At 38.1% G+C, this 16,411-nt stretch overlaps 1 protein-coding gene across 2 annotated transcripts in view; it reads left to right on the top strand.

Annotated features, from left to right (window-relative positions):
* The window catches only part of LOC108970896 (ATP-binding cassette sub-family G member 1), a 41,693-nt gene extending 26,448 nt beyond the window's left edge, over positions 1-15,245 (top strand). For both annotated transcript variants that reach the window (XM_018936600.1, XM_018936599.1), the window contains 6 exons: positions 3,729-3,846; positions 9,364-9,553; positions 12,368-13,219; positions 13,299-13,467; positions 13,540-13,640; positions 13,702-15,245. In XM_018936600.1, coding sequence (XP_018792145.1) covers positions 3,791-3,846; positions 9,364-9,553; positions 12,368-13,219; positions 13,299-13,467; positions 13,540-13,640; positions 13,702-14,202 — 1,869 coding nt within the window. In that variant the 5' untranslated portion in view covers positions 3,729-3,790 and the 3' untranslated portion in view covers positions 14,203-15,245. The remainder of the gene's footprint in view (positions 1-3,728; positions 3,847-9,363; positions 9,554-12,367; positions 13,220-13,298; positions 13,468-13,539; positions 13,641-13,701) is intronic.
* Positions 15,246-16,411: the final 1,166 nt, after the last annotated feature.

Below are 16,411 nucleotides of genomic sequence, written 5' to 3'. Positions count from 1 at the left end.
AACTTACTTCCCCAGGCGGCTCGGTATAGGAAGAGAGCGTTGAAGTACAGCCAAATTTAGCTACTACTTCTATGGGCAGAGTAAGTAGTAAGCAAATCTGGCAACCCTTCCGAGCAATGATTTTGAATTAAACCGGGCGATCGAAAACTTTTCAAAACTCTTTTTTTTTTTTAACAATTTTTCGTTATTTGTTATGTTTTTTTAATCTTTGTTCTCTATTTTTCTATATACAATTAATTTCCTTCCTTTCTAGTTTTTTATTATTTATTTGTCATATCTGTATTTAATGCCGAATTGTTAGTAAAATTACAATAATTAATTTTCGAGCGCTGCATTACTCAGTAAGGGCACTAAACTTGAAAACATTATTATCAGCATACAAAAGGTAGAGAGACCTTCTCCCTTACACTTCCGCGAAACACCTTTTAAAGGCACATGTCGCACACACACACACACACACACATATATGAGTGATATTCAACGCTAAGCTGATCTTACGCCTTGCTTAAGTTTTTTATTTTCTTCTTTTAAGTTTTGGTCTTAATAAAATATATTTATAATAAATAAATTTTGAAGACAAAACACTCAAAAACAACAGAAAATATTTGAAAATAAATCAGACAATCAATTGCGATTTAAACACTTAGCAACAGCTAGTAAAAAGGGTATATAAAAAAAAAGGATATATATAAAATAATATATAGATTTCCATATTAATTTTTGTTTTGTTTTTATAATTGTTGTTTATATATTTGTTTTTATAATAACTTTTTTTATTTTTAATTTTTATTTTTATTTTTTTGTTTGTTTTTTTTTTTTTTGGAATTTTTTTTTCTTCCCTGCAAACACAATTTTTCATGTTTCTGAAAATGCAAATCAACTTAAACAGGCGGCATTTGTTGGCGTCACATAACTAATGACGCCGCCTCCGCAAATGAGAGTGAAAGAAGTGCAAATAAAGCGCATAATAGAAATGCACAACACGCACTAAGCCAAAATTGAACACAAACATACACGCACGCACACACACTGTCGCACACACGCTTGCCTATTTGCTGCGCATGCGTAACATAGTAATTAGCATACTCGTAAACGTATTTATTTTCGGACAATCAAGCATTTAGTCAGTTGGTCGATACTGCTGCTCAGTGGAAAATCGCATGCAACGCTGCCGTTAAACAAAAAACAACAAAAACGAATTCTGCGTGCAAAGTGCAAAAAGCGCGTTTGTGTTTTATGTGACTGTCGGCACGTCAAATGTGGCGGCGGCATCGTCGTGAACCCCACTCAAGGTCCGGCTAGCACATTCGGCGCACAAAAATCAACAGAAGCATTCCGGAAACTCGTGCAAGTGTTTCAAATGACAAACACACACACACACACAAACAGTATATGGATACTTTAGTTAATGCTCCTACCATAAAACAGCACAAACGAAAATCGAAAAGTTATTGAACTCTGTGAGTAAGTTACTAACTTTGCATCATCTGCGTATGTGCGCTTGTGTCAATTGCATTTCGGCTCCTCACTACGCTTAAGGCGCTTTTGTCACAGCCGCCAACGGTGGCAATCAATTCGGCAGTGAATGCGTCAAGTGTTTTCGTTTGTTGTTGTTGTTGCTCGTTTTTGTTGGCGCTTCGCTTTGCACACTCCGTTCGGTGGCTTCAATGAAATGCATTCATTCGCAGCGAAGCGCTTGAGTGTGTCACCGCATACACCTTTCTGCATATGTTTGCGAAGTATTCATGAGTTTTCGGCCGGCGGTCGTTGAACTCCTTGATCAATGGTTTTTGCCCATTCGGCGCTGATTTTTCAATTGTGCCTGCTGTTGTCTGTTTATCTGTTTAACTAGCCCAATCAGCACATAAACTTGCTGATTTGTTTACATTTGTTGTTGTTTTTGTTGTTGTTGTTATTGTAAATTGTTTTTTAAAAAAATATTCCGCAAGTTCGCCGCAATTATAGTTCCAAGTAGGTCACCCTGCATTAAGTATCACCGCTTTTTCGGCGCTTTTTCGAACAGACTCAACGAATTTACGACGATTGCCGAGGTAAATACTTCATAAATTCCACTGCGAATGCAATCTATAGATTAAGTCGTTTATAACTTCATTAAGAATAAAATGGTCCAATTTTATGGCCTATAATCTTTAGTTTATGAAGGCTTAATGACATTTTTATCAAATTTAGCGCAAGTCACTATGAGATGTATGAGGCAAACTAGTCGGGTTATTGCAACGACTGTTATCGGACTATAACTGAGATAATATTTCTACAAAAATCCCTACCGGTAGTACAAAAGATTTTAGTAAGTTTGACCAGCAAAAAAAATTTATTTAAATTTTCATTTACTCGCTTATTCAACCTGCCGAGTACCTCATTTTTGTAGAGCTACTCTTGAAGCCAACTTTACTCCATTAAGGCAGTTCTGCATTGACCGAGGCAAATGGTAGTCCAATGTTGCAAGGTCAGGGCTATGTAGTGGATGCATCAAAACCTCCCAGCCAAGCTCTTCCAGTTTTTACCGAGTCATCAAAACTACATGTGGTCTAGCGTTGTCCTGATGGAAGACGCAACCCTTTCTGTTGATTAGTGCTCGCCGTTGTTTTTCGATTACTTGCTTCAATCTCAATCACTGCCTTTTTGACGGTAAAATGTAGAATTAATCGCTCGACCAGGCTGTAGCTGCTCATAGTGGATGATTTCTATCCAATCATACACTCAGCATAACCTTTCGAGTCGTTAATCCTGGCTTTGAGACCATTTGTTGAGCTTCACGAAGCTTGGACCATGATTTTTTTCGCACATCATTCGTCTCCTGTTACCATTCGCTTAGGGAATGGTTCGATTTTATTTCGTTTCGGCAAAGAATCTCAGATGTTAATTCGATCCATTGAATTTTTCACAGACAATTCATGTGGTACCCTGCTGCTTTTTTTAGCCAGCCTTTTTTAAATGATTCAAAACCGTTTGATGATGAATGTTAAGTTCCTTAGCGATGCCATGGCTGCTTATGTGACGGTCCTGGTCAATCTTTTTCATAACTTCATCGACTTTTTCAACGTTTGGTCGATCAGAGCGAGGCGCATCTTTCACATCGAAATTTCCTGAACGGAAGCATGCGAAGCATTGTTGTGCTATACGAACTGATACAGCTTCGTCTCCGTAAACTTCGCAAATTTCATTGATGGCTTGCGTGGCTTTCTTTCTTTTTTATACAATAATTTCAAAATATAGTGAATTTCTTCGTTATTTTCTCTCATTTTTGAACAACTGTAACTTTTTCTCAATTCCCCAAATTAAATTTTTTTGGTTAAATGAAGCTTAAAATCTCAACTTCTCAACACAATATGATATGACTGTGATTGGTAACAGTGAAGATATACGACGACAACGACAACTATTGACAAAATACGAAAAGACTTTTTCGACTACCCAATATTTATGTAATATGTACTCAAATCTTGTATGGCAATCTAGTCTTGCACAAAAGTACAAACCTACAATACTCTTATAATCCTTAAAGTTCGAGTAAAAATATTATTGGAATTCGCAATATTCTCGTTTTCATAAGATTTTTTAGTATTGGAATGAAAATAAGGAGTTTTTACTGATTTTTTTTTTTTAATATCATTTTATTATTAACTTATCACTTTTTATCCTTGAAGGTGAATGAATTAAATTTAATACATATAATTTAAAAAAACATTCCCATCTTACAATTTCAGATGCCAAGACTATACTCAAAGGCGTCAGTGGTCGCTTGCGCTCCGGAGAGCTTACAGCTATTATGGGACCGTCCGGTGCTGGCAAAAGTACATTGCTCAACATACTCTCCGGTTACAAGTAAGCATAAAATGGCACTTCAAATATGTTGACAAAACCATATGTTCAAATTAGTTATTGATAAAGAAGCCTGAATGCACTGATTAGTAATATCAGGGAACAGATTAGCAAATGCTTACTAATAGATTAGGTAATTATGAACCAACGGGTTTTGATAAAATAGCACAAGACGAAGGTTAATTTCTATAGTGTTTATTATCCTCTCATTAGCGCGGTAAGTTAAACAACTGCGCTAGAATAAAGCACTTAAGAACACCGCTATAAGTTTCCCACCTTTTACCCACTTTACTAATTATGCGAGTGAACTTTGCAACGCAGTAAAAACGGCCGACACAATGACCACCTACCGGTTAGGTGTCAGACAAGCAGAAAGAAAGCTCACCGCCTGCCAATAACAATAAACTCATTTAACTTAGCCTTGTGCAAGCCATAAAAGAGCAGCGTGGCAATACCTCCGTACTCGTATAGGCTACATATGTACTCATATTTATAATCCGAAGGAAATATAATTTCATGGCGATTCATAATCGAATAATACAAAAGCGGCAGTCATAGATATGTATGTATACAAAAATATGTATATGAGTACAATTATAAGTATACGCGTACGAATATATAGCACAGCTTATGTACATGCACCACTTTTTATGTTTGACACCGAAACTCAAACCATTTTTTATAGAGCAAATAACAAATTGGCAGCGATAACCACAACAGCACGCATGAACTGTTTCTATCGCAGAAATTGTAGAACGTAAGGCGTTTCTTTGTCTGCTGATAACGAGTATTTAAAAAGTCCAAGGGTCAACGCTGAACTTCGAAAGAGTTGCCAGTGCGTTGCAAAGCAAATAAGCTTTTGAATTCCAACAAATCCGCATTTCTAAACAACGCGTCGCATTTATGAGTTGCTCAGCTCGTTTGCTATTGATTTATTAATTGATAACAGGAATTCTGAACAAACACACACGAATGCCTAAAAGCGATCATACATTTGCTGAATTACGAGCATAGTTACAACTACATATATACAACCCTATTTATATGGACTCTATGCTATAGTACGCATAGATACTCAATTTTACCCTTCGCTTGAGTCATATGCCGATATTGCTGTATGTATGTGTATACAAAAGTGGCGTTTATCGCTGCGTTCCCACCTGCTTCAAGACAGCAACGCTCGAGAATGCTTCTTCTCCAAATGGCATGATTTGTACCTTCATACACGCACACACCCACATACACATATGATTGGTATTTGCATTGTTGCTGTTGACGCGCCAAACTCGATTTGCCTTTGTTCGCTTGCTTTTCAAGCGTTTGGCGCTCTATCACATTTGTGCATACATATGTTTATGCTGGCAACATGAGCAGCTCGGACTTTAAACTTGTTTGCGAAATGACACTTACACTTTTGTGGCGATTATTGCTTATTTACTTATTTACATACATATATAGTATAAGTATTTCTGTTTTGCTGTAAGTCAACTGGAAAGTTTTCGGTGTCGATAACGATTGTAAAAATTGTGCGTCGTTGGAAAAGCTCGTGTTTGTGGCTTGAATATATGTAACAACTAATAGTTGGCGATTGGTATTTTATTACAAATATGACGCAGAATAAAAACGTATAAATTAGTAAATATTCCCAACATTGACCCTTAATAATCGTACTGTTTTGAAAATATACTTCAAATATAATACATTGCAAATATGTCAAGTCTTGTTAGAAAACTATTTTTATATATTGTCACCTAAAATGCTGAATCATCAAAAAAATCAGAATTGAGTTTTTTATTTTCCCCGATTCACTATATCACATTACACATATTTGGCATTAAGTTTTCAGCCTCCGCTGTCAGCGGTAACCAATATATTGGGTAGTCGAAAAAGTATTTTCGTATTTCTAATTAAATTTCAACTTATTTTTTTATATACATATATAATGAACTTTAATGAACCAAACATGTACCATTTTTGTCGACCACGTTTTGCCACTTTTCCGCTGGAGACATTACTCCATCAGTGTAAAACTTTTCTGGTTTCTCGGCGAAAAACTGCGACATGTAATTTTTACAGGCAACTCTTGAAGCCAACTTTACTCCTTAAGGGAGTTCTGAATTGACCGAAACAATTGGTAGTCCGATGGTGCAAGGTCAGGGTTATATGGTGCATGCATTAAAACTTCACAGCCAAGCTCTCACAGTTTTTGCTGAGTCAACACAGCTGTGTGTGGTCTAGCGTTGTCCTGATGGAAGACGAAGCTCTTTCTGTTGATCAGTTCTGTCGGTTTTTTCGATTGCTTGATTCAGTCTAATGAGTTGTTGACAGTAAAATGTAGAATTAATCGTTTGATCAGGCTGGATCAGCTCATAAAGGATGATTCCATTCCAATCCGACCAAACACTCAGCATAACCTTTCGAGGCGTCAATCCTGGCTTTGCGAGCATCTGTTGAGCTTCAGCACGCTTGGAAGATGATTTTTTCGCACATTATTGTCGTATTTGATCCATTTTTCGATTCCTGCTACTATTCGCTTCAGAAATGGTTCGATTTCATTTCGTTTCTGGTCCTCAATTTACGCCATTTTAGAAAGTCGTGAATCACCCAACTGTCAATCTCATTGTAAAATATTATGATTTTGAGCTTAATTTCAACTTTTATTATTTTTGAAATTTTCTTTCATTCAATTAAAGATTTAAAAATTCCAAAAATGGCATACTTAATTACCTTGTAGGTGTGCCGCCACAAACTCGTACTTTGCTTTCATACTTTCATTCACGACGAAAAGTTAAACAAATATTCAAAATAAAAAGGTCCAAAATATGATATAAATTAAAATACCAGTTTTACTTGCGCATCATACTTTTTGTGGGAAAGAATCTCTTCCATATAAAAAAATTGAAAAATTAATAGTCTCCGGCATTGACAGACACCGCAAAAATTTAGCAATCAAGTGTCTGCTTTTGTATATTAATTAACTTTTTGTTGCATTTTACAAAGAGCTTCACATCTACCCAGTCACCTTTAGCTGATTAAATTAGCACTCACTCTGTTTGTATAAATTTACACAGACACACACACAAGGCTTGGCTAAGTGCTGGAATTCTTTTTTTATTATAGAAAAAAAGTAATAAATATTTTTCTGTATCAAAAACTAAAGCTTTGAAAGCATGACCTGCTCATTGAACTCTTACCGACAAAAAACACAAATAACGAGATCATTTTCTTCTTCGTTTTGTTCCTACTTACGCACACACATTCTCTGTGTGTGCACATAGTACTCTGCGTGCCTTTCTCTGACCTAAAAAGGAAATGTTTTCAATAATTTGTGTTAAACTGCCTTTGCTGTGCTTCTTTGTTTATTCCAAGCGCTGCGATAAGCAAGAAAGAAAATCATCTTACAATTGAAGTATGTCAATTTGTAAATAATCAGCTTGATAATCTTTTGTGCGGAGGTTTTATTTTGATAAAAAAAAAATGCTTAAATTTTCGAAGTTGAGTGCCCATACACAGGGGAGATATAAAGATTTGCATTCCTTTCAACATTAGCTAACGAGTGGTCCAGTGAGTAGATCATTTTTAAAGAAGAATAATTTTATACTTAAAGAAGTAAATAGATATAATATTTATTTACATATAATAATATTATTCAGAACTGCATGAGTAGAAGTTCACCCAAATGAGAAAAGCTCTCTAGTCACCATTTACTTGGAAGTGGCTAGAAACGATTCGACTTCCTGTCGTAGACCGAGTATTCACTAGGTACCCAAAGAAAATGCGTTTGAAATGAAAGCAATGAAAACTTAACAACAGCCTCGGAAGAGAAACCCCCTCATTTGTTGACGACCATGGCAAACGCATTATGAATAACGATTTCAGGGCATGAACCTGGAATGGCGCGTCCCTTAATAGGGAAGATGTCTTTGCCCAGCTTGTTGATGGCCTCGTAAAAATAAGTGCTGTCAGCACCGCCGTTAAAGGAGTGCGATGAACGGGACTAGAACTGAAACGAGTGGATCTTTGTGGCATATACTACAGTGGCCATATAAACGGGCGCAAATTCGGTGTGGGATTCGCGGTGAGACAGAGACTCCGTCGCCGAGTCCTGGCATTCACCCCGTTAGATGAACGTCTAATCACAATCCGCATCAAAGAGAAGATTTTTAACATATCCCACGCGTCGACGGAAGAGAAGACGATGTGACCAAATGTGCCTTCTAAAAGCGCTTAGATCGCACCTATTAGAGCTGCCCCGCCAAGATGTCAAAATCGTGCTTAGCGACTTTAACGTCTTGATGGGCAGAGAAGGTATCTTTGACATAACAATTGGTAAATTCAGCCTGCATGAGGAAACATCCTCAAATGGGTTGAGGCTAAGTCGATCGGGACCCGAAATATGGATATTTGTAGTACTAAGCTCCAGCTACCAAGCCTGACCGTCTACCAGATCGATCATGTTGTGATAGATGGAACACACGGCTCCAAGTAGAATCAACGAGCACACTCCAGCTCTGAAAGTATTGAAAGAGAACGAGCAAGCCCTCCACTCTGTTGGAGAGACCACATTCTTTACTGACCGATAACGAGTTTACAACCGAGTTAACTACAGCGTCAGCTGTTGTGCCTTTTCGCCATTTCCAGATACAATGTACAGGCAAGTCCTTCTCCACTTGATCTCTCCAACGGAGGGGAGGTCTTACTATTTCTCTGCTTTCATCAGCGCGAAAACCGGACAACACGACCTAGCCAGCGTAGCCACTGTCTTTTAATTCGCTGAATATTGCCATAAATCTTGGGCAGAACTGTTCTCTCGACCACTCCATATAGAAAGACGGGAATGATGATGAACTTGTAGAGTTTGGTGTTTGTCGGGAGATTACTTAAGTTTTCAATTGGCTGATCAGTCCGAAACAGCACCTATTGGCAAAATGATTTTGAGTTCTTTTAATCAGAATATGTTATTGAAAACCCATTGCGTACAATCTCAAAGCTGTTTTGATGTAATAATAGCGCCTCTATACAAAAAATAACAATATCCTCTAACTCCAATAACCAACTGAACAAAACTGTCTTTCAAGAGCGAAAATTGGTGGCAAACGATGACTGTCCAAGCAATATGACAGCCGATTAGGATCCCCACAAGCAGTTAATGCTATTCAGGCAACCCATTCAAGCAAGCTTCTAACAAATGTACTACTGTATGGACATAGACATAAGCCAATAATGTCTTTTCTATATTTGCATATGTCGAGTTTGGTGTCTAATATTGGCATAATAACACCACAATTTGGTTGCCCGCGATAGTTTATGCGCTCATTCGAAATTAATTACACACAAACAACGCGCATAAGCACGTGTCATGCTGACAAATGTATCGAGAAATGTCTATCGAAGTTCAAACAGGGGGAATTGAATATTAAATGTATGCATAGGAATACTTAGTTTAACATAGCACCAACTAGACATATTGTCCGTTAGCTGCTCATTTATAATTAATTGCCTGTGTTTTTCTCATTACAGAACGACAAATATCGAAGGTGTCGTCACGATGAATGGTCGCGAACGGAATCTGAGCGTTTTCCGTAAACTATCCGCTTATATTATGCAGGATAATCAATTGCATGGCAATTTAACCGTCCAGGAAGCGATGACCGTGGCCACCAACTTGAAGCTCAGCAGGAAATTTTCAAAGGCGGAAAAGAACTCAATGGTGGGTTTGAGCATTTTTACTAGAAAATTTTATTTGTTTAGCAAAAATATGTGATTTGTGAATGATACAGAGGTTTAGTGCTTAAATTTAGTACCATGAATTCATCATTATTTTTTGTGTGTTTAAACTCCTTGAATTCATTTAAACGCTCATTAATAATATTAGCATATTTTCCAATCTTCAATTACCTTGAACTTCCTATAACCTAAACACTATATTTCATGCGCCAACTATTCATAAAAAATTAACTCAAAAATATTTTGCCAGAAGTTTCCGTTTGCAAAAATTTCCGCTTCCACACGACTTCGCATAAAAATTATAGAAAATTTTAAATGCGTAAATACTAAAAATGTTAGTAGCCACAGCGTTTTGCATATTTAATATTTGGCATATATTTTTTCTATTCTCCAATTTGCATTTAGCCAAGTCTCTTATGTCTGCTGCCAATTATGAGTACACAAATGATAAGACAACAAAATTATTCTACAAATTATATAGTTTTTTCCCCGCTCATTTACTTTCTTACCCGCGGCGGCATATGTGTATCTGTGCATTTGTTTCTTCAGTAGCTAATTCCAAAAACCGGTTCTCACATTTAAAAAAGATATCGGCAGTTCTCTTCAATATAGGCGAGAACGCAGCCGCAGTCATTTAATGACGCGCATGCGCCCCAGACGCTTTTAATTTGAGACGAATTCTTGTTTTCCTCAAATTAGAGTATGTAGTCAAGCTCTGTGTGGTCTCGGTAGTTCCTTAAAATTTCATTTATTCACTTTTAATAAAAAATCATAACCGATTTTTATACTACAGCTCTCATAGCTGCGTTCCAAACGCTCATAGAAGGCATCTTAACTCAGATCATCCTTCTATTCCGTCGGAGCGTGGGCGCAAATCAGCGATATGTTGCAGAACTTCGCTTTGATGCGAATTGTGACTAGACGTTCATCTACCGGGGTGAATGCCAGCACTCGGCGACGAAGTCTCTTTCCCACCACGAATCCCATACTGAATTTGCGCTCTTTTATATGGCCAGTAAATGCCACAAGAACCTACTCGTCTCAGTCTAGTCCCGTCCATCGCAATTTTTAGACGGCGGTGTTGACAGCATTTATGATACATCAACCCGCTAAGCAGCGGTACCTTCCCAACTAAGGGACCGGACACTCCAAGTGCATGCCTTCAAATCGTTGGTTGTTCTTTTTCATTGGGTGCGTTTTTTAAGTAGCTAGGACCCGCTACACAGCGCACAACCTTTAAGAAGGATAGTTCGCCTTCTCCCTTTAGCTCGCCTTCGAACGGATGTACTTTGGCTACGCAGAGGATACTTGGTCAAATACCGGAAGTCGTAAGCTGCTTGAGACATACATAGAAGAATCGTTTCCGGCCACTCCCAAGTGAATAGCGATCAGAGAACTTTCCGCACTTGCGTGAACTTTTACACATGACTCCATCCTCCACTATTATATTATCTCTATATTTATATTCTTAAGCTGGATATAATCTTTATACCCTGAACGATGTATATATGTACGTTTGCCACGATGTTTTTAATATTCAAAAAGAAACGTCGAAGACTCTATAAAATATATATCCAAATGATCAGCGTCTGTGCGTCCATATGTCTGTCTGTCTGTTTATATCGGAACTAGTCCTCCTTATAGGAGATATCAATCAGAAATTTTGCACACGTTCTTTTCTCCTCCGCTCATTTATGCGAACAGCCTATATCGCACCATTACCATTGCTTATAGCTGTCAAGCAGACCAAACGATCTAATCAAGTGCATGCATGGAAAACTTTCTCATTTAAAAACTTATCTTCAGGAAAATTGGGTCGGATTTTTGTATAAGGCAATAACGCACTCGTTTCAAAAATTGCTCAGATCGGATGACTATAGCATACTGTTGCCATACATACAAACTGAGCGATCAAAATCAGGTTCTTGTAAAAAATCGTTTGTATTTGTGAAGCGTATTGGCGCAGCGGAGCATCCAAAATTAACGTTTTTTTTTTTTTTTTTTTGTTTCAAAAAAATTAACATTTGTAGGCGGCTTATCAAGTCATCGTTTTACGACTTGCGCGTGTTCGCTTAAAAAATCGGATTACTTCCGATTTTCTTGTTTTTTTTTTAAAGGAGTGTGGCAGCTACAAATCAAAGCATATATTTTATATATGTCATGTTCTTTCAAGCTCTGAATTAATCGTTAATGTCATTCAGTTTGTTTCATGATTATTTCTGTAGCAGTTCGTTTAAGTAACCTAAGTCAACTTGATTGAATTAAATTCTTTAAGTTATACTAACCAATTTGTTAGGTACTGAATATCGCATTCGGCCTTAAACAATGCCTAGCAACCAGAAAGCTTCTTATACATTAAATTACGACGCCTTAGAATAACGAGAGTTGCGCATATTTTCGCTAGAAAGCAAGGCAGCTGCCTGAGCTTAAGTCAATTTACGCCATTTAACAAATTATCTAAAGCAATTATGTTTGCAAAGCTTGAATGCTTGCATTTTTTCGCACGTCCGCCAGTCGGCGATATTTCTGTGACAAGATGACAAACCAATTGAATTCGGTAAAAAAAGAAATCTTAAAATCACGTACAAGATCACTTATCATTTAAGAGCGTGAAACCCACGTAGAAAATGATTGTATCTCAAATTCTCAGTTCCTGCATTACTTTTCTGTTTTTTATATTCCGTATGGGATTTTTAATAGCACAAGTCAATCAAATTGATGCCTCAAAAATAATCCAAATTCACACCAATCGGCTTACTTCAAAACCTACTAATCACCTTCTCTGTCTCACTTGCAGATCGACGACATTCTACTCACACTCAGCTTGAGCGAACATCGCAACACACTCACACGCAATTTGTCTGGCGGGCAGAAGAAACGGCTCTCCATCGCTCTGGAGCTCGTCAGCAATCCGCCGATTATGTTCTTCGATGAGCCCACGTCCGGTCTGGACAGCTCAACTTGCTTCCAATGCATACATTTGCTCAAAATGCTGGCGGCTGGTGGTCGCACCATCATTTGCACCATCCATCAGCCGTCCGCACGTCTCTTCGAAATGTTCGATCAGCTTTAYACGCTAGCCGATGGTCAGTGTGTGTACCAGGGCAGCACGAAACAACTGGTGCCGTTCCTCTCCACGCTCGGTTTGGAATGTCCCAGCTATCACAATCCGGCTAGTTATGTGATTGAGGTGGCTTGCGGCGAACATGGCGATCACACGCGCAAATTGGTCGATGCAATCGATAACGGTAAGAAGGATATACGCTCCGCTGCCGATTATGAGGGTTTGAAAATGCGCAATGATTTGGTGAAGGTGCACAATTTGAAAGCCATATTGGATAAGAATGCGACCAACGCAAATAACGGTAAATACGAAGAGAACTTGACGCTCAATAATGGCATACTGAACGGCAATCTGGTGAATGACATTGTGAAGAGTTCGAATGTGTCGGGAGCCGATGCCAGCGCTGCGCCCGTGGTGAGCACGAATGAGAAGGGCGATGCCATGATCGATGTTGAGAAGGCGGACAACTGCACGACGGCCCTGTTGAACGAGGAGATCACCTCGCCCGAACGTTATCCCACATCGCAGTTCCACCAGTTTTGGGTGGTGTTAAAGCGCACGTTGCTCTTCAGTTATCGCGATTGGGTGAGTGCTCATTGCACATGCATACTTTTAGGCCTACACGAGTGTTTTTCCAACTTTTGTCATTTTATTGTTTTTGTAGACCCTTATGTACTTGCGTTTATTTGCTCATCTCCTGGTTGGCTTCCTTATCGGCGCTCTCTACTACGACATCGGCAATGATGGCGCAAAAGTGTTGAGTAATCTGGGCTTCCTCTTCTTCAACATGCTGTTCTTGATGTACACGTCGATGACCATAACGATTCTGTCATGTAAGTGAATTTTTTTTTTTTTCAAACTCAAATAAATGTTTAAATTTAATATTCAATTTTCTCCTCTTGCAGTCCCGCTGGAGATGCCGGTGCTGCTGAAAGAGAACTTCAATCGCTGGTACTCGCTCAAGTCATATTATCTGGCCATTTCGGTTGCTGATCTGCCATTCCAAGTGAGTTCAAGCGCTGCCAACAAATCAATTCAATAATAAAATTTGCTTGTCTCCTACCTAGGCAATATTCTGCGTTGTCTATGTGAGCCTGGTTTACTATTTCACCTCTCAGCCGTGGGAGCTTTTCCGCTTTGGCATGTTTTTGGGCGCTTGCCTAATGATCGCCTTCGTGGCACAGTCCGTCGGTCTTGTAGTCGGTGCGGCGATGAATGTGCAGAACGGTGTATTCTTGGCGCCTGTCATGTCCGTGCCCTTCTTGCTCTTCTCCGGCTTCTTCGTGTCCTTCGATGCGATACCCATCTACCTACGCTGGATCACCTACCTCTCCTACATCCGCTACGGTTTCGAGGGCACCGCTTTGGCCACCTACGGTTACGGTCGCGAGAAACTTAGGTGCTTCCAGACCTACTGTCACTTCAAGTCACCGCTTACCACACTCGAAGAACTGGACATGGTCGACGCTAACTTCACACTCGATATTATTGCGCTCATTGTCATCTTTGTGGTTCTGCGCGTATCCGCGTACCTCTTCTTGCGCTGGAAGCTGAAGACCACGCGATAAGCCCGTGCCAGCCTCTTGATTTCTTTCAGTTTTCTTTGGTTCTGTTGTGCTTTCTTGCGCTTAGCGCTCGGAGTAAGTGCTCGAAAGCCATGGCAGGATCGCTTTTCCATGCACATTGTTTTTGTACTTTGTTTAAATTGATTGGGTGATAACGGACACGTATGTGAACGAGAAAGTGATGTCATATTGTTATTTGTACAATTTTAAGAGCATAAATTAGGTTAGAACTCTTCTAGTTGTGTGAGTTGGGTTAGCGGAATTTTCGTGACACAAAATATCACGTCTGCAGCACACAAGGGAAACATACACACACATACGCGCATAAGGCGATGCATGGATCGCGTGCATCCTTAACTTCAATAAGCCAATTTTTAAATCTTTTAAAGCAAAATGATGAACAATTTTTTAGTTTTAGGCAAGACATACATTTATCACTAGTATAAGCATTGTACATACATATATACAAGTAGAGAGTTAGTAAAACGATGAAACGCTACTAATTAATACGGAACACGAAATCAAAAATATTTAATAAACAATTTGATATAAAAGCCAAAAAAAATTATAAATTTAATGGCTGCTTTTATAAGCTGAATCGATGTGAATTTGTTTTGTAATAACTTTTGTATGTGCTTAACACAATTTTGGATAAATTTATATGTAATTTTTTAAATTTTTACCGTTACAAACGTAAGACGACAAATAATTCATAGAAAACTTACCAATTTACCAAACCACAAAATATTTGTTCCGATCAAAGTAGAATCGTTGGTAGTGGTAAATAAGCTTCTATAGAAGTAAATCGACAGAATTCATACGAAGATCTGTTGCCGGTTCATTTACGAAGTATTCCACTGCGTATTTTTTATAAATGGTGTTTTTATAGACATATTTAATCGTAGACTATAAGAATAATGCTAGAAAATAAAGAGCTTTACAAGCAATTTAAAATATTATACATATGTGGAATTTTCTGTAGTAAGAGTATTGTTTATTTGAAAACAAATATATATATGTATATAGTTTGCGGAAACGAAAACTAATTCGGATATGTTTTATTCGCAATCATTTGATCATTGGAGAAAGGAAATACAATTAATAAATACGACTATGAGCAAAAAATAATAAGACTTTGTTCATAATTTTAAAATTTTTAATTCATTTCTCGACAACTAAGTCGCCCTTGTCGAGTAATCTCGCTTGGCCTCAAAGCATTCTTGCCAACGTTTTTTGCATGCCTCGAAAGAGTTTCTAAAGTCAATTTCCGGAATAGCTCTCAATGCGCATAGCAATTCTCATTCAAAATAGTTTCCTCGGAACGGTCGCTTGAGTTTTCTGAATAACTAGAAGTCACACGGAGCTAAGTCAGTCCAAAACGGTGGTTGCGGAACGATATTTATGGAAAATTTAGCGAAAAACTCACGAAGAATCTATGCAATAAGCGACGGAAACTTTTCGAGATGCAAAAACCAAGAGTTGTCAGCCCATAATTCCAGACTCTTTTTACGAATAGCTTTGCGCAAACGACACATAACACTAAAATAGTCTACCTTGTTGCTGGTTTCGCCGGTCGGAACGAATTCGGAGTATATCACACATCGATTGATTTCGATGAAATCGAAAACTGTCAATATAACCTTGATTTTTGACTTTCTTCGAGGTGATTTTTGCTGAGCCTTCCGATATTCCAACCATACCAGTAATATCTTTGACTATTAATTGTCAATTCTCAAACACCAATTCTTTTTTTTTATTGATCATCAGTTGATGTTGGACGTGGTTCGTCGTTTACTCGTTCTCGACACTCTTTTAATAATTTGTACCAATCAAAAACTCTTGTTCGCGACAAACAATTAAGCCTTTTTTCAGCAATCTTAAGCTTTTGGGGCACCAGAAATTTGATTCCGCACACAAAATTTAATGGCACTCCTTGTTGAAAAAAAAAAAAAAAATCGCTGAATGCATTTTATGTACTTCATCAAGTCAGCAGTCATACCAATCTAGAGAAAAATATTTCTATGAATATTGTCATTGACATCGGCAAATGATATGTACCAAAATATGTCGGTAAAATTAACAAACTACTAACTAACTGCTTTGGGATTGGCAATGCAATAATGAAAAGAAAACTGCTAGAAAAATGAAAACAAACTAAATCTTCCCTAGAAATATGGTCAGACAAGAATTGGTAACAGATGCCAGGAGACAC

This window comes from Bactrocera latifrons, unplaced genomic scaffold, assembly GCF_001853355.1.
Source record: "Bactrocera latifrons isolate USDA-ARS-PBARC rearing strain unplaced genomic scaffold, ASM185335v1 scaffold_314, whole genome shotgun sequence".
Taxonomy (NCBI): domain Eukaryota; kingdom Metazoa; phylum Arthropoda; class Insecta; order Diptera; family Tephritidae; genus Bactrocera; species Bactrocera latifrons.
The sequence above is the reverse complement of the archived record's forward strand: the minus strand, read 5'-3'. Positions and strand labels throughout refer to the sequence as shown.